At 38.6% G+C, this 23,894-nt stretch overlaps 2 protein-coding genes and 1 long non-coding RNA gene across 3 annotated transcripts; 1 reads left to right on the forward strand and 2 right to left on the reverse strand.

Moving 5' to 3' along the window:
* Positions 1-1,194: 1,194 nt before the first annotated feature.
* On the reverse strand, positions 1,195-3,158 carry LOC127444945 (uncharacterized). The gene is made up of 3 exons (XR_007897895.1): positions 2,710-3,158; positions 2,543-2,626; positions 1,195-1,644 (listed from the first exon to the last, which is right to left on the reverse strand). It is a non-coding gene; the product is annotated as an uncharacterized LOC127444945 (long non-coding RNA).
* A 2,480-nt stretch (positions 3,159-5,638) lies between these two features.
* LOC127444942 (general transcription factor IIE subunit 2-like) lies at positions 5,639-23,148 on the reverse strand. Its single transcript, XM_051704621.1, has 8 exons — positions 22,985-23,148; positions 21,658-21,818; positions 11,263-11,354; positions 10,698-10,805; positions 7,522-7,704; positions 6,460-6,553; positions 6,205-6,320; positions 5,639-6,060 (listed from the first exon to the last, which is right to left on the reverse strand). The coding sequence occupies exons 2-8, from the start codon at positions 21,815-21,817 to the stop codon at positions 5,941-5,943; spliced, it is 873 nt and encodes a 290-aa protein (XP_051560581.1). The 5' UTR covers position 21,818; positions 22,985-23,148; the 3' UTR covers positions 5,639-5,940.
* Positions 13,316-17,807, forward strand: smim18 (small integral membrane protein 18). Its single transcript, XM_051704622.1, has 2 exons — positions 13,316-13,570; positions 16,958-17,807. The coding sequence occupies exon 2, from the start codon at positions 16,959-16,961 to the stop codon at positions 17,169-17,171; it is 213 nt and encodes a 70-aa protein (XP_051560582.1). The 5' UTR covers positions 13,316-13,570; position 16,958; the 3' UTR covers positions 17,172-17,807.
* Positions 23,149-23,894: the final 746 nt, after the last annotated feature.

Genomic DNA, 23,894 nt, shown 5'->3' on the forward strand with positions numbered 1-23,894 from the left:
AAATAAGTGAAATAAATTAAAAAAGTTAAGGTTTAACGATTTTGACACTACTGTTTAAGACTGTTCAGAAATGGTTAGATGATTTCTCACGATTATTTTTTATTTTATTGACAGCCCTAGCTTTTAACTGTAAGCAATAAAAACCAATCTGCATATAGTTTTGTGAAATAAATATTGTTCATTTATTTCTAAGAGTTCATCTCTCCTCTCTTGCAACATATGTACTTTCCAGAATAGTTTCTATAGTGTGCATTATTTTAGGAAGTTTCTCCTCGCCTTTGTCACCTTTAGCTAGCTCACTGAATATTGCTCACATTTCAAAGCAGAGGCGGACTGGCCATCAGGAGAACTGGGACTTTTCCTGGTGAGCCGGCCACGAAACGGGGCCATGATATACCAAAGTGGGCCACGATAACCTGAAGTGGACAGTGAAACACATTGCCACAGCTACCTTCTTTGGAAGTTTTATGGAGAAAATGTATAGCTGTATTTATATTTTAGAAAGGGGGTCCCTCGCAAAGTTATCATGATATTTGGGGTCCTTAGCATCAAAGAGCTTGAAAACCCCAGACCTTAGTCAAACCCTACAAGTGCCTCCATCAGCTCCAAATTGGATCTTTCTACTGCTTATAACTTTAAACCATTTGGTATACAAAAAAATTGTTTTCAATTTATGCTATCTTTTTTTTTTCTTCTCCCCAATTTGGAACGCCCAATTCCCAATGCGCTCTAAGTCCTCATGGTGGCGTAGTGACTTGCCTCAATCCGGGTTGCGGAGGGCGAATCTCAGTTGCTTCCGCGTCTGAGACCGTCAATCTGCGCATCTTATCACGTGGCTTGTTGAGAGCGTTACTGCGGAGACCTAGTGCGTGGGGAGACTTCACGCTATTCTCCGCGGCATCCACGCACAACTCACCACGCGCCCCACCGAGAGCGAGAACCACTAATCGCGACCACGAGGAGGTTACCCTGTGTGACTCTACCCTCCCTAGCAACCGGGCCAATTTGGTTGCTTAGGAGACCTGGCTGGAGTCACTCAGCACGCCCTGGATTCGAACTTGCGACTCCAGGGGTGGTAGTCAGCATACATTTTTGCTATCTTTATAGCACAAAAACATGTACAATTTTATTTCACAATAATTTATCTTACAAATGTTGTCTGCGCTTCAGACTAAGTTTCACAAAAGTCACCAGATGGATTTTTTATTTCCACAGCCTCTACAAAAGTACACGCTTACAAATTTGAAGCAAGTAAAAAACTAAATAATATAGCAAAATCAATGCGTTTTCAAACTAAAACTTGTTAGTGTGGACGTGGAGTGTATCTATGCAACTCTTTGTCCTATTGAAGCAAAGCTTGGTAGGTGTTATTGGAAAAAAGTTCTCACATTGATTGTTTGTATTCAAAACCATTTGACTGTAGCAGCAAGAGATTTCTCTGCAAAGCTTTTGCGTGCTGACTCACAACTTGTTATATCTCTTTGGCAATGGACATGACTGTAGTTTGTGTGGTACATTGTGTAAAGCTCTGGTCTAATTCCTCAAAAATGGTGTGGGCCGTGCTTGGCCCCATAATTGCTGGTTGTCATCAACTGAAGACACTTGCATGTAGAACAGGAAGGTTGGTGCAATGGAAAATGACCCCTGTAAAATGACAAACCACAGACAGCACACAGGAAGTCAAGTTTCCACTCCACTTAATGATCTCAGCAAAGGAAATCAAACAGAGTGAAATTGCCAGAACAAGCGAAAATGTCATATAATGCTTTTTAGATGAAGACAGTGTTGTTGTATTGATTGGACTTGATGAAAACAGAGTCAAGGAACGAATCAAATGAATTTGTTTTTAGTTTTAGATTAAAAGGTGGTGGTGGGTGCAACAGTAATGTCTCCTCATAACTCTCCATTGACACCTTGACTATTGAGTCATCACCTTTTAAGTTCTCCACAACTGTCTAAATTGATAGCATGTTTAAAAGGCTCCTAGACCCTCTCAACACAGTAAGGTTTTACCCATATTCAAACAATATCACTAAATTATTCTGTGGTTTTATTCCTGTGTCCGCACAAAAGTGGACCTTATAATTGTGCGACATTATAAAGTGAAATTTGCCATTTGTATAGGTCATAACATTATGCCTTGCGTTACTCCCTTTGCAATCTAAAGGAGGTAAAATTGGTCACCTGTAATAGGGTTCCCTCGGACAGGGAATTATGAAACCATTGCCCTTTTATTATAAGCCTCTGTCTTAAGTATACGCTTGCTATTGCACTACAAAAACTGTTTGTATTTTTAGCTGTCACATTACCGAGGTATAACTCTGTGTAGCAAAGACTTCCTTTCAAAAACAAATTGAAATAAGATAAATTGCACACATTTGCACACAAGTTGGGAAAGTTCAACAATGAAATCTATTCTAAGGGCATTAGAATTGATGGAAATTCGATCTAGGGACAGCCTTGCAGAGAAAAAAGAGCCATCTTCGCTCCATTTCATGAAGAATATCAGCTATAAAAAAAAAGAAAGAAAAAAAGACCATACCAGCAATAGATAACGGCTACAGCAGAGCAGTCTCTTGGATACCCCATAAATTCAAATTTGCATCCCACATTTTTGCTCAAAGACCTGTCACACATAAAGCTCAGAATCAGAAAGAGTGAGGAATTTAAAAACGGAACAGGACAATATTTAATAATGAATAAACCCACCTTTTCGCTCCACTATATTAACACAATTTGTATGTAACAAAATGCTTTTTATATTTTCTGTGCATAACATCAGTGCCAGCAGATCCTCCTGTTATTATGGTATTAGAATAAACATCTGCAGTACATGAGGAGGGGCTCCAGGCTCTAACAGATGGGGGGACATAACTCCTAATGATTTATTCATTTACAAGTCTTTATATTATCCATAAACAAGGCTCCAAAAAGCCAGTATGGAGCCATTCATTTATAGTCATGTTAACATTTTCCTAATTCAAGCAATTTTTAAATATGGGACTCTAATATACAATATAATAAGTAGACACTACAAGAACTTGAAATATTAGAATTTTGTTGTTGGATTACGCACAATCCAAAGATAAATTTAGATATTTAAAGGAATAGTCTGGGTTCAATACAAGTTAAAGGGACAGTTCACCCAAAAATGTAAATTCTCCCATTATTTACTCGCCCTCATGCAATCCCAGATGAGTATGACTTTCTTTCATCACCAGAACACAAATTAAGATTTTTAGAAGAATATTTCAGCTCTGTAGGTCCATAAAATGCAAGTGAATGGGTGCCAACATTTTGAAGCTCCAACAGCCACATAAAGGGGGCATAAAAGTAATCCATACGACTCCAGTAGTTAAATCCATGTCTTCTGAAGTAATATGATAGGTGTGGGTGAGAAACAGATCACTTTTACAGTCTTGCGTTTTTGGTGATTCATGTTCTTCATGCATATCACCCCCTACTGGGCAGGGAGAAGAATTTCAAGCAAAAAAAAAAAAGGACTTAAATATTGATTTGTTTCTCACCCACAGCTATCACTTTAGAAGATATAGAGTAAACCATTGGAGTCATATTGATTACTTTTATGATGCCTTTATGTGCCTTTTGGTGCGTAAACATTTTGGCACCCATTCACTTGCATTGCATGGACCTACAAAGCTGAGATTTTCTTCGACAAATCTTCATTTGTGGTCTGCAGAAGAAAGAAAGTTACACATCTGGGATTCCAGGAGGGCGAGTGAATATGAGATAATTTTCATTTTGGGGTGAACTATTCCTTTAGGCTCAATCGACAGCATTTGTGGCATAATGTTAATTACCACGAAAATATATTTAAACTCGTCCCTCCGTTTCTTTAAAAGTCTGGGTTACATTGAGGCACTTATAATGGAAGTGAATGGGGCCAATTCATAAACATTCAAATACACACTTACATATATAAAAATTTACAACTTTGTTGCGATAACGATGTAATGCTGTAAACCCTAAAACAACCATAAAAAAGATGATTTAAACAACTTTACAGCTCAAATGATACACAAGTTTTAATAGAAGAATAATGCAAATGCTTTTATACAATTATAGGCTTCACATTTCTGCCTTTAAAACCTCCAAAAATTGGCCCCATTCATTTCCATTGTAAGTGCCTCACTGTAACCTTGATTATTGCTTTTTTTTTTTTAGAGGGACGAGTCAAAATTATTTTTGTGGTAATCAACATTATGCCACAAATGGTGTTGAATGAGCTTAACTTGTATTGAACCTGAAATACCTCTTTAATAAATATGATTTTAATAAATAATAAATTAAATTAAAAATTAAAAAAAAGCATTGCTCTAAGCTGAGATACATTTTTCACTTTAACATTTTGAATGACTACAACGTCAGCTTTTAACAATTGAATTTTACTTTTTAAAAGCATTTTCTTCTAGGCTAAATTTAGGGGAAAATATACTATAAACAAAATATATATATATATTTCCCCTCTTTCAGTTATGAATTAAAATCTCAGAAGCCTGGAAATGAGCCTGCACTTTGGAAAAAATGATATTTATTATATGAAACCTTTCAGCCTAGAGGCACATTATAAATTTGACAGAAAGAGGAACCATTGCAGAGCTGTCAAGTGCCATCAAAACCACCATTAAAAAGCATCTGATGAAGACACAAGCTTTGGCATCCCACACTCACATTTGTGCATGACAAGAGGTGTTCTGACAAGATCAGACGCCTCTATTCTTCTAAAAAAACTGTTTTATTCTGCAGCGAATATCATTTCTGTTTTCTATAGCCAAAGCTTCTACAAAACTATCATTCTGTTTTGTTATAGCATTCTGTACATGTTACGTATGCCAAAAAAATATATAAAAATAATTCACTCCAAAATACAGCAAAGTTTGGTTTGATTCCGATAGCGGGCTGATGTTTGGAATGGACTAGCCTACTGTTTACTGTTCAGTATACACTGAATACTGCAAAATATTTAAAAAGAAATAGTATGCAAAACAGTATTCAATATGCAATAATAAACATAAGTAATATGCTACATTGTCACATGACTTCATTATTTGAATGTTTAATGTAATAAGTGGCGTCCAATTATTTATTTTCCAAAAATCACATAAAGCAGTATAAAAGTAATCAACACGACTCCAGTGGTTTAATCCATGTCTTCAGGAGTGATATGATAGGTGTGGGTGAGAAACAGATCAATATTTAAGTCCTTTTTTACTATAAATTCTCCTCCCTGCTCAGTCAATCTCCACTTTAACCTTCACATTCTTCATGCATATCGCCCCCTACTGGGCAGGGACAAGAATTTCTAGCAAAAAAGTACTTAAATATTGATCTGTTTCTCACCCACACCTATCATATCACTCCTGAAGACATGGTTTAAACCACTGGATTACTTTTATACTGCCTTATGTGCTTTTTGAAGCATAAAAATTTTGGCACCCATTCACTTGCATTGCATGAACCTACAGAACTGAAATATTCTTCTAAAAATCTTCATTTGTGTTCTGCAGAAGAAAGTCAGTCATACACATCTGGAACAGAATGAGGGTGAGTAAATCATTAGAGAATTTTCATTATTGGGTGAACTATCCCTTTAATAACTTTGAAAGGAGACACTACATGTGGTTTGATTGCTCATTTAATTGTTCATTCTCCAAAAAATAAGAGCATAACAATTTTCTATTCTTAAAGCACTAGCAAAAAAGTTAAACTTAAGAGTTGAAAGAAATATTTACAGTGCATTCACATTCATCTCTCTCAGTACAGTTCTAAAGTGTGTGTGTGTGTGTGTGTGTGTGTGTGTGTGTGTGTGTGTGTGTGTGTCTTTGTGGTTTTGGCATTAAGATGTTAGATCAGATATACAAACATTACACAGATATCTTCTCACTCTGAGCCTTTACAGCTGTGTGAATATAATGCATGTCACTTCTTGGTGGGAACTCCCTCAGAGTAGTCCTCCAATACTCCGTTCAGATGATCATTGTGAGTCTTAAACCGTCTCTTTCTCTGTGTACCTGGTTTCTTCCTCTTCTGAATGGGCGCCTGTAACAGCCAATCACAAATCACATCAACCTCATGACAACTGTCCACACCCACACAAATATGCATGAACCAGCCAATCTGGAGTGTGCATTAAGTCTCTGTGTTTAAATGTTTATTTCTATGCATGCAAGAGATGTAACACACTATTTTCTTTGGTCCGGTCTCCTGCATGGATGATATGCCCTGTTTCTTCAGGTATTCTTCGATCTTTTCCTCATCAATGGAATCCACAGGGACACTGCGCCACAGCTTCTGAAACTCTGGAGAACACACACCAGTGGAATCACAATAAGGGAGCACCACCCACAGCTTTTCTTTGATTCTAACAGGCAGTAACCCAATAATGCTGCATTACCTCAATATTAATCACACCTCAATTATTTTATAATCATCACAAACCTTCATCAACAACAAACTGACAGTGTTTGTCATTGTAGAATATTATCTTCTTCTTGTCTGGCCTGGTCACAAATAAAATCTGATCCCCAAGAGCCTGCACAAAATAAAACATTAATACTTAAAATATAAAAATAATGTTTTTTTTCTTCTTGAATCATGAGAACTACACATTGAACCAGTGGCATAGCCAGAAACAAGACTTTGGGTGTGCCAAGTGAAAACTGGGTGTGCAAGAACAAAAGCACAATTAAGTGAAATATAATAAAATGACCATAAACAACCACTGCTTCAATTTCTTTTTGGCTGTAAAAATTATAAAGAATTTTTTAACTCTGTGTAGTTTAAATGACTGGAAAAAATTCAATGGAGTAAGTTGCCCTGTTAATATATAAAAATGATGAGGCTTAATAATTTGTCCAAAAAAAATTATATACACAGTATATATATATATATATATATATATATATATATATATATATATATATATATATATATATTTTTTTTTTTTTTTTTTTTTAATGATTCATTATTTTCCAAAATATGCTAAAGACACAAATATAAATTATGGTATATTTAGCACAAAAATAAATAAATAAATATTTATATTATATATATTTAAATATATATTTACAGACAAAAATATAAAAATACACCAGGTTTTAATTACATTAATTGGTTTAAATCTGTGGAAAATAAATAAATCAGTAATGCATTGTGTTGAACAGAAGAATGCACAAATGTAAGAAGATTCAAAACATTTTTTAAACATTCTTTGTATTTATGGGAGTACGGGGGAGGTTTGGTTCATAATAAAAATTTAAAAAAAAATGCTGTTGTTACATTAATTATGAAGCCAATATAAATAAAGGATAATACCATGTCTGACATGATGCAAACAGTAAAGCGTCAAAAAAACTGTAGGTGTGCAAGCTTACAGTTTGGGTGGCAGCTGCACACCCTGGCACACCCATGGCTACGCCACTTCACTGAACACAGATGTTGACTAATAATCGGACATATGGGGCTAGCAGAAGTGGTTCATGAGTTATGATAGCGTGTTACTTTAATAGCCTTGGCTGCGTTGGGTAGACCCTCTTCAACATCGTCCAGTAACACTCCTCCTAGTCCCAACTGATCGTGTTTGTCCAGTAGTCTAAGTAGAGCTTTCTTATCCTTCAGATGATATTTGGGTTTAAAGGCATATTTTCCTTCCCGCACATCTATTTTAGGATTACTTGCTAATGCCTAAAGGCAGGGAGGGAGAGAGAGAGAGAGAGAGAGAGAGAGAAAGAGGGGGGACATTAGATTTTCCATTTTTGTTAGAGTGCCGCTCTAGACCTTGAAGGAATAGTTCACAGTTATTTTCAACCGAATGTCTACAGTCCTATTTGGATTGGACTAGTTTCCCTAAGATAAGGAGCTAAGATAAATTTGTGGTTCACAGACATACTTTGTGATTTTAATCCTGTCTGAATCAAACATGCCTGTTTTTTTTTTTTTTTCCTTTTTCTCACACAACCTCTGTAAAAATAACAGCAAATGACTTACTGTTTTTTCGGCTCAGTCTGGATTTATTTTGACTTATTTTGATTTACTGATATTACTGATAAAATAACTGTTGGTGGTTCAAGTACTGCTGGCTTTTTCTAAGTATCCAATTAAAAAAAAAAATTAATCGCTGGTCAGATCACAAACTGCTCAGAACGGTCACTGTAGTAACAGTTTCAGGCATGATCCTCACATTTATTTTTTCATTGTCTTTATTACATGGCTCTCTGGAATACTCGACTCTGATTGGTCAATGGTGCCATCCAGTGGTCAGATATTGCTCTGTAACAACCGCACATCCGGGGATTAAGACGTATCAGACCGCTCATCCGGGTTCTGCGAGCAGTCTCTCCTGCTTCTCCGGTCACTGTGTGATCTCTACAAGCTAATAAAATAATTTCAACTCAACATTTTATGGCCATTTATTTGTTTTTTGGCAAATAGTCTTGAAATAGGCTGAATAATGAGCAGTCAGATGGTAATTTTCACAAAATAAACACCAACAGACTTCAGCGATTTCTTCTCAAATTACATAATTTCAATGCAATGCAAGTCCATGTTTTTATGTATTTGGCTAGCAGCAGTGTAATAAGTGCGATAATATACAATCAGCCGGTTGTTTTCGCACCTCCGCTTTGCGTTGGTGTCCTGATCACCCTGTCGGGGTTTATTGTGCAATAACAACCGGTTGACTATTCAAAAGGATAATCCATGACTAGTTGTGCGTTAAAATATTTTTAATGCACGACGTGGAGATGAAGAACCATTAAAATGGATTATTCTGCTTACACCATGGTCAATTGCCAGCATTGATTAGTTACAGCTGTCATTGGTTTTTACAGCTTAAATTTTGACTGAAAGCATAACAACAACGGTTAAATTTATCTACGGGTCGGCAGATCTAGAGTTCTGCCCGTTCTAAATCAGAGACAGACATCAAGGGCAATAATATTACATTTATTTGATTGAATTAAATAAAAAGCTGTACCATTAATTGGAAAAATGGTCATGAGTACTTTAGAGACCACACACTCTCCAGAAACAATAATAGACCTTTTTCACAGTAGCCCCCATTTTTTGTATTTTTAACGGGAATAAAACGAGACTGTGAGGGATAGACTTACAATCTCTTCAATGGCACAAATGGTATATAGCTGTTTAAAGCTCCTAGATCACATCTGATTTTCCACAACTCATGTAGTCTGGAAACTTTTGTCTTCTGAATGTTCTTGGACAGATATTTTTTAATGTTTTGTCCGCGGAATGACCCAAAAACACTTTAAACTGCAGTACAGCCCATTGAAGAGACTGTACGTCTATCCTTCACAGCCTCATTGTCATTCCCATTAAAAATCAAAGATGGCGCTGCTGTGAATAAGGTCTATAGCTAAAAATAAACAAAACATTGTAGCGGATGTGAAATCTCTCCGTTACAAACGTGACAGTAGTAAAAGTGGCACTGACATGAGAGGAAAAACATCCAAAACGCTTTTAAACCTGCAGACTTTGACCTCTGAGACATCAGTATGGTATCCATTAAGGCTTCATGATTGATTGAATAAAGAATGGAATCGTGATATGCCCTTGCACGATTACTAAACCACAAAAGGCTGTGTTTTATAAATCAGTCTGCATTCAGCACTTCAGTCAGTGATGTGTGATCAAGCGGTGCCCTCTAGTGGTTGTCCTGAGCAGCACAGCAATATTAGATGATGTTTACAGCATCATATTACAATTCAAAACGCATTAGATAGGTCCCAGTATCCTCCTCTCCCCCTCCGTGCAAAACAGCTGAATGTCAAAGCGTACTTTCCTTACAAGACTTATGGGTGTGTAAAGGGAAAGTGCAGGTGCATTCCTAATTATCTCCAGGTCGGACACAGTAATTTCCACAGCTGATTTAAAGACGGCATTGCATGACTTGACAATGTTGTGTTTTGTGATGGTTAATCATTAGACTTGATACACTATACGCATCCGGAGGTAGTTTGAACAGAGGTATAAAACTCTTGCAGTGTCTCATTATGAAGGACAGCAGAGTAGGCACATTAGTATAGAATAGTGAATAAAACTGACATGATCTAAATGTGCATTAAACAGTTATAACGCGTGCATTCCAGCCAATTAGAATCTAGTATTCAAACAGACCATAGTATAAAAATATATATCACATATATAATAGGTAATATTCACGATGCAGACATCCAGAGCACATAGCCTTAGACACTCCCACCTTATTAATAACTACAATGATTCCAATCCAGTACAAGAATTTGCAGTCGTCCTGTTAATAAAAGTAACTCAAAAGGCATTTATAGAAAATCTAATCTAGACCAAAGTGCGTAGAGTAAAATGTCTTTATAGTAATACACTTATAAGGGAAACGGTATGGTTAGATGTACAAACTCACATTGTCTGTGGTAATCCACAGCATACCACAGATTTGGTCCACAGACATTAAGAACCCACAAAAGTCTTTCTCTCATGCCCCCCCACCAGTGCCGGTCCTTCCTATAGGCAAACTAAACAAGTTGCTTAGGGCCCCGATCTGCCAGGGGCACCCCACACTGCCAAAGACATTATAAGTAGTGTTACAAACATACTGATGGGGGCCCCCCACACAAGTTTTTGCATAGGGCCCCCAAAAGGCTAGGACCGGCTATGCCCCCCACACAGACATGCAAACACACCTCACTCATTAGCCATTGCTTCTGCTTCATGCCGATGTCCAGAAGTTTGGTTTCATCCAGAATCTCCTCTAGAGTCAGATGATGAGTATCACCTCTCTGGTGCCTTGTCTAAAACACAGAAAGACGACGAAAAGTTAAAACAGTTTAAATGTGTCACAGCTATATCTACATCTGTGGATTACAACCAGACAGGCTTTAATTACTGTCATTTTAGAGCGTACATTTCACTGTGAGGGAACTGCCAAGCTTGACAAAAATGCACTGCTTTCAAAACCAGAAAATAACAGAAAATAACTGTGACATCATGCATTAGTCATATTAGAGCAAACACGTTACACATCAACTGTGAAGCACAATGTTCATTCATGCTGATTGTCTTACGACTTAAAAACGTTTCCAGCTTTTCAACCACAATAATACAGAAATCTTAACAGATCACATGGAACTCATATACACTACTGAGAGCCGGAATTTATTCAGTTCGGTTCTTATGGCATTTCTACTGCAGCAGTACAAGACAGAGAGACAGAAAAAGATTAAAGGGAGTGTGACGTGAATGTGTTACCTTCATGTAGTTGACAATTCGTGCCAGAACTCCAAACCTGTACCCAGAACTCCCAGACAGAGCTTTAAGATTAAAGGAGCCATTGCTGGGATCTGATGGAAAAAAATAAACAAAACAAGAGGAGAATGAGAAAAAAATCAGACAGAACACAGCCATAATTGTTTAGAAAACTGCAGCAACTAACAGGCTATTGGTGGAACTTTGACAACCAATTCTCTCAAGCAACAGCAAAAGCAATTACAAGGCCTGCGTAGAATTTGTACCAGCAGAATTCTATAGAAACCTCTGAATTTTCTATAGAAAATTAAACATTTTGGCTAAAATGATAATGCTTTCAGCTACAAAAGAGTATAGTATTCGCACCATACTAACACATTTTACTATATTTAAATTTACTTAATTCAGAAGATAGTTCCCCAAAATTAGTATAGAAATGAGGGAAAACTGTGTACATTCTGTGTGAACCTCTAGTTGCAAATGATCAAAATGCATAGAAAATGGTTCTGTTTATATGAATAATTATATTTTTAATTTCTTATCAAAGTGACATACCAGATTTTTACCAATATAATTAAAGATACATTTCAAGGGTGCCTTGGTAGCTCAGTGAGTAAAGACGCTAACTACCACACCTGGAGTCGCGAGTTCAAATCCAGGGCGTGCTGAGCGACTCCAGCCAGGTCTCCTAAGCAACCAAATTGGCCCGGTTGCTAGGGAGGGTAGAGTCACATGTGGTAACCTCCTCGTGGTTGCTATAATGTGGATCTCACTCTCGGTGGGGTGCGTGGCGAGTTGTGTGTGGATGCCGCAGAGAATAGCGTGAAGCCTCCACACGCGCTATATCTCTGTAGTAACATGTTCAACAAGCCACGTGATAAGATGCGCGGATTGACGGTCTCAGACGCGGAGGCAACTGAGATTCGTCCTCCGCCCCCCCGGATTGAGGCGAGTCACTACGCCACCACGAGGACATAGAGCGCATTGGGAATTGGGCATTTCATTTTTATACTTATCTGCCTATATACTAGGGGTGTTACGATTCACTCATCTCATAATTCGGTTCAGTTCACGATACTGAACTCACGGTTCAGTTCACGATTATTTAAAATAAGCTGAATCAAGAAAAATTAAGACTGAAAGTTTTTATTATTACTATTACTTTAAAGACATAGGCAAAAAGTTCCTTCCCTTTCAAATTTAGCTAAAAGTACGATTCTGAAAATGGCAACCTGAATACATTTGGTCACACCAACAAAACTAATATTAAGGGTTAGATGGGGAAATTGTTCATGAATGTAACTGCTGCAGGTTATCACTTTTTACAATGCAAACGTTCCCTCCATTTAGGCTACACACTAAACTACATTTCCCTAAATTTAAAAAGCCTTAATTGAATCATGGCTATAAGGTTAAAAACATTTCACAAACCGACACATTGCGGCTTATATGTAAGTGAAGATACGGCATGATGTAAGTGAAGAGTGAAAAGAAAAACTTTACAACATACACAGTCACACACTGGATCTTGCGTCCACACTCTTTTACTGTGATTTACAATACAAATGCCATACTCATGTATAACACACTCAAAAAAGAAGTAATTGCTTCTCACTCATTCAGCCTTTATAACTTCATATTAATTTTATGTCACTAATTGGAAAGGCATTAAAATATAAGCTGTAAAAAGGATAGATTGGTAACCGAAGCACTGTTTTTGGAAGACCTTTCCCATGGGATTGTACGGATGTAGCCCCCTTGGTGCTTCACTGGTAAAAATAGGTATATGATTTCATCAAAAAAAAGCATAACAGAACATTATAGTTTTGACGTAAAAGGACAACGATGTCATACAGTATCTCACATTTTCTCTAGTTCATCCTGTTTTCACACTAGTCCTCTTCATACCAAACTCTCTCCTTTAAGAAAATATCTTTTCCTCACTGCTGTATAGCTCTCGCATCATATCCCCTTCCTCCTCCACACCCTGCTCTCAAACCCTGGCAACTGGAGCTCAGCCAGTCTCAGCCGCATCTTGGCACTGACTCATGAATGATTCATACTGTGGGCGGGACCTAATGCTGAGAGCAGATGCATTAGAAAAGGTTGGATAGCTTTGGCTGTGAAAGACAGGACATCAAGCCAATGGCGTTGAAGCAGGGACTCAGAACAGCCTGTGCGATACACGGTTACAGATTAAGGAGGGGCTGCGAGAGATGGAGAGTGAGCGGCAAAGGGCGAGAAAGACATCATAGAGAAGCAGGAGACAGAAGAAAGGGGTAAGAGGCTGCTCCATCAAACAGCATCCCAGGTATGACCTGCTATTTATACTACACAGCAGAATGCAACTAATACTTGAACACACAGACTTCAGCATCATCATCTCAGTTCTGTATCCATTTTCATGAATTTATTAATTTTCCATATATATCATAAGACATCAAATGCATCATACACACTTACTAAAAAAACAGATATATTGCATGCACATCTATTGGATGTCGGTCAGAGGTGCACCCGTACACACACGCAGATTGCAGACCAGACCAGTTAAAGCTGACTGTGCAATTGTACAACATTATACCAAAGAGCATCATACTGTGTTTGTGCCCTGAATATTTATAGAGGCATACCATTATATATAGATGACTGTCTGTAATTCTACCAAGAGGAAAAACATTACACAAGGATTTAGGGAAAAAGGTAACAGTGCTAAGAGACGCTGTATGGGGTGGGGGTCTCAGAGGAGCAGTACAAGGAGAAGCCATCTGTCTGCTTTTTGACAAAACTGTGTATGTTAGTGTATGTGGGGGTGTCTACAAGAACTACCTAAACTAAGGAGGTCACAGAGACTCCAAAAGGAAACCCCTTTTATATGAATAAAAACACGACCTGTAACATGCAGACCTCCATCAGATGAATGTGAACAGCAAGTTCAAGTCTCCTTGGAGATGGAGGGACTTTCTCCGTCGATTCATGGTGGCATCGAAAGTGAAGCTGTATTCCTCCAGAAGCGTACGCACACAATCAGACACGCATGAGAAATGTGTTAGCTTGGCTCATGTTACAGCTGACCTGATTACATCCACAACTAGAGTCCTGACGCCAAATAGAGAAGTGTGCACAGATCTTGATTTAGTGACACTGAGAAACATGGAACATGCAAAAACCTTTGGAAGAGCATCCGGATGCTTTTAAACAATTAACTGTTTGAGAAATGTTGTAAACAGAAGACTAAAAGCTACACAATGCAATCTGTCTGCATTACATTACTAAAGCATCCACACTGCATTAAACCTCCACAACACACACAAAGTCCACCCAACCAAAATAGGTCAGCAGTTTCATCTTATTCATGGCTCTAGTATGCCTGCATCACAATTCACTTACAATTCATGCTATATAGCATGAGAGATTAGGATTAGTGCATCCCTAATCATAGTATGTTGAAAATAGTATGCTGAATGAGCTAAGATTATACACTAATTGATTGTTGAAGTATGCATCTGTGCATACTATTTGGGGTAAATTTCTCGTAACTCTTTGCACTATAACAGAGGTGGAGTTTCTGATGGATCTCTTTAAAAAAACAAAATTAAATGTTGATACTAAAATAAAAAAAGATGTAATGACACCAGTCGTGCTACAGTACCGGTAGTACAGAGTATGACTCCAAAACGCTACCCACATGCAGTCTGCCTGACAAGTGGCCGTTTCTAAATGCCAACATGCGTATTAGCGCACATTCTCGTGCCTGTAGACCTGTAGTATGCAGCCTAAAGGCCGAAGTATACTTCGGTTTTCTGCTAGCCGGTACATTTCGCGCACAGCGTTTGGATGCAAATTTCGCCATCTGCACAGTATGCAAGGACTATCCACATGCAGCATAGTTTCTCTAGACAGTCCGCATCTTTGGGCATTGTGGGTTCATGCACCTGCCGTTGATTGTACTAAAAGCACTTCAAGCAGTCGTAGTGCGCATGCATCAGATGCGTCAGCATGGGCTCGCGGTATAAAGAGTACACTTTGAAAGGCTTAGTGCTCGACCTTGCGTGAGATGGAAAGGCATGTTGAAATAATATAAAAAAAGTATACCCTAGCTTTTTTTTGGTGGGGGGGGTGATTTTTTCCCCTTTTTCACCCAATTTGGAATGCCCAAATCCCAATGTGCTCTAAGTCCTCGTGGTGGTGTAGTGATTCGCCTCAATCCGGGTGGCGGAGGACGAATCCCAGCTGCCTCCGCGTCTGAGACCGTCTACCCGCGCATCTCATCACGTGGCTTGTTGAGCACATTGCTACGGAGATATAGCGCGTGTGGAGGCTTCACGCCATCCACCGCGGCATCCGTGCTCAACTCACCACGCGCCCCACCGAGAACAAACCACATTACAGCGACCACGAGGAGGTTACCCCATGTGACTCTACCCTCCAATTTGGTTGCTTAGGAGACCTGGCTGGAGTCACTCAGCATGCCCTGGGATTCGAACTAGCGAACTCCAGGGGTGGTAGCCAGCATCTTTACCACTGAACTACCCAGGCCCCCGTATACCCTAGCTTTAATAGACTCCCACTGTTTATTAGCCTATGTTATCAATCAAACAATATTGAAAAAAAACAAAACAAAAAAAAAAACACTCACTGTTCTTTTTGTTTTTTTTATTACTATGTTCCTAGTTTACTTTATGGTTAATTCTTATTATAACTGTTTACTTAATTTCATGTGCCATTATTTTAATTTAATTTGTTAATATTTACATTTATATTTAACTTTTAAAATAAAAGTGTTTTTATTAGCATATTAGCTGTTCCTGTAATAAAAAATTAGTTTAGATAATCTTGAAATTTCTCTGCTATTGGTAGCGACTACTGAAATATTGATATTGTGACATGACATCCCGAGAACCTAACGCCTAAAGATTTTAAGGCCCCATTTACATGACCAGTCACTTGCAACTACAAAGCGACCTAACTTATTGATTTTCAATGAGCTGGTGACTTCCATTGATGACTAGATGTGGGCATGTCCAGTGATCAACTTAAAGAAAAGGCAGAGTGATTTGATGCAGCACCTACCAATGGGAGAGAAGACAGTGGAGCTTACATGATCCATCTTCCAACAGCTCCTGTAGTCGAGTGTCAGGAAGATGGATAAGTTTATCTTTTGTCAGAAATTATGAATTGCATATACACTACATGACCAAAAGTATGTGGACACCCACATAAAATTAACGAGTCTGGCTACACCATTAATTCCAGTGAAGACAAATCATAATGCTGCTCCATGCAATGGCACTCTAGAGCATTGTGTGCTTTAAACTTTGCGGCAACAGTTTGGGGAGAGCACTTTTCTATTCCAGCATGATAATGCCCATGTTCTCAAAGCAGGGTCCATAAAGAAATGGTTTACTCCGTCTGGTGTACAAGAACGAGATTTGCCTGCACAATGCAGAGACTTGAACCCCACTGAACATCTATGGGGTGAATTGGAACGCCAACGGTAAACCAGGCCCCATTCCCCAAGATCAGTGCCTGACCTCATTGATGCTCTTGTGTCCCTCCAGAATGTTCACTTACAGCAGCATAAAACTGATTTTACGTTGAAATGTCTACATTCTTCTCTCTACTGTTTCATTCTAACATTATTTCCCTCCTCATCTTCCTCTCTTATGATTAACTGTGTTTATTCGTCTCTCTGCAGTATGAATATGTCCAGCAGTTCTGCTTTGATCCAGCAGATCTATCCCTTCCATGATGGCTGGAATGTTGCCTGCTTCATCATCCTCCTCCTCTTCGTCCTCACCATCCTCTCCCTCGCCACGCTGGCACTCCTCTACGAGCTGCTGGACTGTGGTTGCTTCACCAAGAACAAAACCGTCCGCGATCTGCGCCGCCAGCATGATGAGGTGGTTTAGCTGTAACCATGGTGACAGTAGACACGGTTACCATAGGAACCACAGCAAGAGAGTGGTGGAAATGGCTGCAAATATGGACAGGGCTGTTCACCAGATCGGAGTCCCTTAAAAACACGCCACACATTTACAGAGAAGCACTCTACTCCCAATAGCTCCAACAGCAATACACAGAACAGGTGTCTTGATGGCTTTAAATATTCGATATTTCCACCAGAAAGAGAGGAAAAACTTGCTTGTGTGTGTGCACGTCATTGTCTCCTCTGAATATAGTTTGCACTCAGTATTCCAGTACTTTTGTTTGATGCTGAATTTTAAAAATGTGTTTACATGAAGCCTTCCTTTTGTGTGGGATGACCTATAGTTTGCAAATCAGTGTTGTGGAATTCATAAGCTACATATGACTCTCCTTACAACACACACACACACACACACACACACACACACAATATGGTTTGAATAAAGGGAATGTTTCTATGACTATGTTTACATTCACTTTTAAGTGAGAGTTGATATCAGAATTATTGTTGTATACATATATCTACAATAAGCACATTAAAGGCCAATTACTGCATCAATGCAAATGCCTTAAAATTGTGTATTTAAATGATCTAATAAAAATCCTACAAGCACAAATAAGGTGTGGTTCCCAATTCAGTCATTCCAGATCTAATCAGTTGCTAACATTAGTTTTTTTTTTAAGCACAACAACATACAGAAAACCATGCCCTTCCTTGAGCTCGATTTCGCCCTGTTCTTATCTGGATGTAGTTATCACACAACAAGACTACAGCAAATCACTTTCTGTTGATTTGCCAATATGCAACACTGCTGACTGCATTAAGTATCCACCTGTTTTCACATATTACACCTCTGCTCAGGTCTCAACACAAGCTTTTTAACAACTAACAGAATAAAATGCAAAACAACTAAACTGGCCTGTAATCCACAAGCCATCTTTAAATTGTACAACCCAGCCAATGTTCACTATTCACAGAACGACACTGACTCTATAACTACTTATTTAGATCAAATTTCCTATGATGTATTGGTAACATTTTTTTTTTTTTTTTTGCATCTTCCAAAACAATGGTGGGTGTGGCTACTTTTTAAAATTACTATTTAAAATAAATGTAAAAATTCTCACGCAATTCTTTTCTTCCACATACACAAACCCAAAATATCCAAGTGTAGCAATGGGAGATGATACTAAATGTCCCGTTCACACAACAGCTTACAGTAGCAGTTCGAATGTAGTATGAACGAACAACCGAAGTCACAACCATACACCTGTAACCATAGTGACAGTGACTAAAAGATGGCGACGTCCATAACACCTGCATGTCTTATCACAATTTGCCGCCATGTTATCAAGTGCAATCGAGGTGCGAGTTCATCCATCAGATCATAATTAACCGACTGCGGCTTTGAATGATTTTTAACTGCGTGCAGAGCGCAGATTTGTGTCGTGCGGTACGCGCCAGTGTGTCTTCGGATGACATGCAGCTCATTTCTCCGTCTCCGTGAGTTAACGAAACCCCACATGAAACACAAAAGAAACCCTCATGTAGGGCTGCTCGATTATGGCAAAAATCCCGATTATTTTGGTCAATATCGAGATCACGATTATTTACACGATTCCTCGTTGACTTTGGAAACATCATGCATTTTTTTTAACAGTGGATTTCCTTGAACTTGAAATGTAAACTGCACTGCGAAGGGGAGGGGCCTATTGTCACATGGTAATTATTTTATGTTATGTATGGTTGTCAAATAAAGAAAAGCCTCCATCACCATCACTTACAGCAGGGGTGCTCACACTTCTATGGAATTAAATCTATATTTTCATCATGTTACTGCAGCAAGATCCACCACGTACAATAAAGGCTATACATTATCACAACACCAAATTTTAGTAGTCGGTAGTGAAATTTGACGATTCTCAATCCCAGCTTCAAAACACAACAAATAATAACACTAACTAATATGTTAATTATGGAAGAATGGTTTCAAGTTCTTAAGTAATTATTCAAGACTAGTAAACAGTCAGTAATAAAATAACAATAAAACAGACCAGACTGTCAATCAAACAGGGCGCAGCTGTTACTAGATCGCTTGCGAATTATAAAATTACGTGCTCTGGATTACTTTCAACAGCAGAATAAGAATATGAACTTTCTAATAAGTGACAAAGGCCCAGGCCATTTTTTCGTTATTGACATTTTAATCAGTCTGCTTGTCCTTTCTGTTAACTTTGATCCATCTTTAACTTAAGAAAAACAAACTTTCTCTTCTAAATAGAGCTGTCATGTTATAATCTAACTGCAGCAAATGCACACGAGTGACGAGCATCCCCACGCCAGAGTGTACATCGGCCGGGAGAAGATTCAATCTCTTCCCCAGTTACTTCATGCCAGGGGCGTAGATTCCAGGTGGGAAGGGGGGAGGTAACCCCCTCCCCCCTCCCCAATAATCAAAACAATCAAGTTCAACCCCCCCCCCAATATTTATACCATGATCAATGAAAACATGTCAATTCTTAATACTGTAACCCCCCCCCCCAAATATACGCCCCTGCTTCATGCAACTCATAGACGAGGCGCTGAACGCACAGGGCAATGCCAGTTTCTGAGTTTATTTCTATAACCCGCTTCCTTATTATTTGAACTTTAATAAAGGATGCTTTAAAGATATAATGCTGGGGTGTTTCATTGCGAAACGGAATGCGGCACAATAATAGTTTTATCTCTTGCTTTCATAATCGTTGGAATCCAAAATCATAATTGAAAATAAAATTTGATTAAACGCCCAGCCCTACACTCGTGTTCAGTGCAGCGTGGCTCTCACTTTACATGACGTAACTAACAACTAGTTGTCCAGTGCGGTTCCGTCACACAGCACAGGTTTGCCGAAAATTTGAGTCAGTTCGGTTATAGAATGCGGTTGTCACTCTTGTAAATAACCGAACTGTGTGTGAACGTAACAGTATTAGAGGTGCTGTAAGCGATTTTAGCATTCTAAAGCTTTCACGTGACTGAGCCATTGAATTACCCATTCCAAAACCCCGCCCTCCAAAGATAATTTTGAGACCAAAACAGAGCAAAAGAGCAGAATTTTTTTATTTTTTATTTTTTCCCTTTTTCTCCCAATTTGGAATGCCCAATTCCCAATGTGCTCTAAGTCCTCGTGGTCACATAGCGATTCAACTCAGTCCGGGTGGCGGAGGACGAATCCCAGTTGCCTCCGCGTTTGAGATCGTCAACCTGCACATCTTATCACGTGGCTTGTTGAGCGCATTGCCACGGAGACATAGCGCGTGTGGAGGCTTCCCGCTATTCTTCGCGGCATCCACGCTCAACTCGCCACGCGCCCCACCGAGAACGAACCACATTATAACGACCTCGAGGAGGTTACCCCATGTGATTCTACCCTCCCTAGCAACCGGGCCAATTTGGTTGCTTAGGAGACCTGGCTGGAGTCACTCAGCACGCCCTGGGATTCGAACTAGCAAACTCCGGGGTGATAGTCGGTATCTTTACCACTGAGCTACCCAGGCTCCCTAAAAGAGCAGAATTGTTTGTTTCTGTGGCTGTCAAATTCAACAGTGGCACAAGAGCGCCCTCAACTGACAAACATTATGAATCACAGCCTCAATGATCCACTTCAAATACAACACTATGAGAACAAGCAAAATGATTGACAGGTGAAAAGCGTCAATGTCCGCAGACACATTTTTTTTTTTTTTTGGCTGTTTACAAAGTCTGCAGCTGTCACAGAGACCAGTGAGGTATCTCAGGACACTTATTTCATTAATATCTTTAAGGGAGTAGGAACATTTGTTGCATACTTTTCCATGAAAAAAATCACTTACAGCACCTTTAAGCACTCAAAACAGGTCTGACAACTGTATTCTGCTGCTGTGTGAACATGGCCCATTTATTTTAATTGCATAAACAGCCAAACTGTTTAACTATTGCAGAAGCTACACGGCTACATTCATTTGGAATAATACTGACAATGAGGGGGAAGATGTCACTAACCCAATTTTACTTTTTAAATACACACTTCTGGTCTTAAAAAAAACACACGATCCAATCAATTCCTAATGTATAAAATCAAGCCCAACTCCACTTTTTTCTTTATTTTACTACAAATATAGGTCACATTATGGAAGGATTGGTTGCTCCATTTGCCAATTCATTTGTTGACTTTGTCCCAGAGCAATCAGTGTGCTTATAAAGACCTTCCTGAAGATTTGACGGTTTAGTTGGAAGTCTGGGTTTTCAGAACACTTAAGCTCCATACTCACTGATCTTTATAATTTCCAGGTTTTATAGTAAATAATTAAAAATGTATCACTGAGAAAAAAAATAAATAAATAAAATGGAATCCAATGAAGCCCTCTTTTGCTTTCTTGTATTTGTTTTAAATCTTTCATTTGCCCTCCAACAGGACACACAAACATACATAAACACATCTTCTCTCTGACCTGTGCTGTTTTTGGAGGATGATGTCTCTTTGTCTGGTTTGCTCTTTTTCTTCTTGGAGGAGCCAGAGGGCTCAGAGGCCGCTGGTCTCTTCTCTACCGCAGGATTGGATAAAGCTCTCTTTTTAAAGAGTTCTCGCTCTCTCAGCAGAGCTGGATCCATCCTATGCACACATCACAATGCCGACAATACAGTCAATATACACTGATCAGCTACAACATTAAAACCACCTGCCTAATATTGTGTAGGTCCCCCTCATGCCGCCAAAACAGCACCAACCCGCATCTCAGAATAGCATTCAGAGATTATATTCTTCTCACCACAATTGTACAGAGTGGTTATCTGAGTTACTGTAGACTTTGTTGGTTCGAGCCAGTCTGGCCATTCTCTGTTGACCTCTCTCATCAACAAGAACTGCCACTCACTGGATGTTTTTTGTTTTTGGCACCATTCAGAGTAAATTCTAGAGACTGTTGTGTGTGAAAATCCCAGGAGATCAGCAGTTACAGAAATACTCAAACCAGCCCGCCTGGCACCAACAAATCATCCGTGCGATAATCTAATCTAATATTATGGAGTGCAGTGCATAAAATCATGCAGATATGGGTCAGGAGCTTCAGTTAATGTTCACATCAACCATCAGAATGGGGAAAAAATGTCCAAATCTCAGTGATTTGGACCATGGCATGATTGTTGGTGCCAGAATGCTATTCTGAGATGCGGGTTGGCGCTGTATTAGGCAGGTGGTTTTAATGTTGTGGCTGATCGGTGTATATTCAAATTATCACTTGCTCTGTGATCTGAGCATACTATTATACGTATGTTTCAGCAAAACCTTAAAAATGCTATGCAATAATTGGTCTGACAACTTAGTATGGTCAAGTACGGTCTGTGTATGTTGCAACTAGTGAACTTTTAGACAATTAATTACAAATATAACCACATATAGGTGCACTGCCAAACAAATAGTTCAACATACAATAAGAACACCTGAGAAGCTATACAATTTATTTTAACCGTAGGGGTGGATAAGATATATACGTGGATTTTAAGAACATTAATAACTAGATAATAGAAAGTTAATATAAAAAAATTATAAAAATCCAATGCATATTCTTTAAAGCTAGATATCAGTTTAGAGAACACTGGGTAGTTAGATTATCTCAGTTTTAGACAGACACATTTAAACGTTTATATTCCAAACGATGCTAAATATAAACAACAAAAAGCTCAAACTAATCATAGCAAATAAATATACAGTATGAACCAGAAACATCTTACATCACAGCATGAAAACATCAACAAATTAATGAGGTGACTCCGGGTTACCTGAATATCTCACTGCTTTCTCTCACAGAGAAACAGTTCGGTTAAAGCTTAAGAATGATTTTCAGCGATCATACGTTCTTAACTTTATGATTCAGCTGAAAGAGAAGCTTGTCAGACGACGCATGCGATGCTAAACAACAACCTTACTTTCCGGAGGAAACGAGTTCTTCTTCTTTGGTTTTAATTGTGGTTTGTGGAGACGCCCTCCTCCATCTGCTGGAGACAGCGAGTATTGCATGTATCGACTTAAACGAATATTACATTTATTGGTCTTAGAACAAATACATTGAGGTATTAACTGGAAAAATTAATAGTTTAACCCCTTGTGCGACCTTTTTCATTTTTGTTTTTTCCATAATTTTGGCTGTGTTTATGCCAACGTCATAAATCTTGACAAAGGTGTGTATTTTTAGGGGAATTTTGTTATTTCAACCTCAGTTCCTATAATACATCTATAATACACTGTGTACACAAAATAGTTACACTCAGGACCTTCAGGACAAAAATGTCCCCATTGAAACCCATTAAAACTGCAATATTTGATCCCAGTGCCATTAAAGCATTTAATCATGAATTCTATGATATTATGCTTTCATTCCGGAGCTTTGGCTTCAAAATTTTCCACCAGATGGAGCCATTTTTCTCATGTTTAGCCTATGGAGCAAATACAAGCTTTTTCCCTATTTTCTGTTTGCTGTATTATAGAGCACTGCAGGCCAATTGAATAAATGATGCAGCTAAAATTGTGTGGGTGTGTGTTGGTATGGATGTCAGAATGTTTTGTATGTGTGTATTGAGAAAATATGTGTGTGTGTGTATGTGTGTGTGTGTGTGTGTGTGTGTGTGAGTGTGTGTGTGTGCGTGTGTGTGTGTGTGTGTGTAAAAAACAACAGTGACATTATGTAAAAAA

This window comes from Myxocyprinus asiaticus, chromosome 8 (assembly GCF_019703515.2).
Source record: "Myxocyprinus asiaticus isolate MX2 ecotype Aquarium Trade chromosome 8, UBuf_Myxa_2, whole genome shotgun sequence".
Taxonomy (NCBI): Eukaryota; Metazoa; Chordata; class Actinopteri; order Cypriniformes; family Catostomidae; genus Myxocyprinus; species Myxocyprinus asiaticus.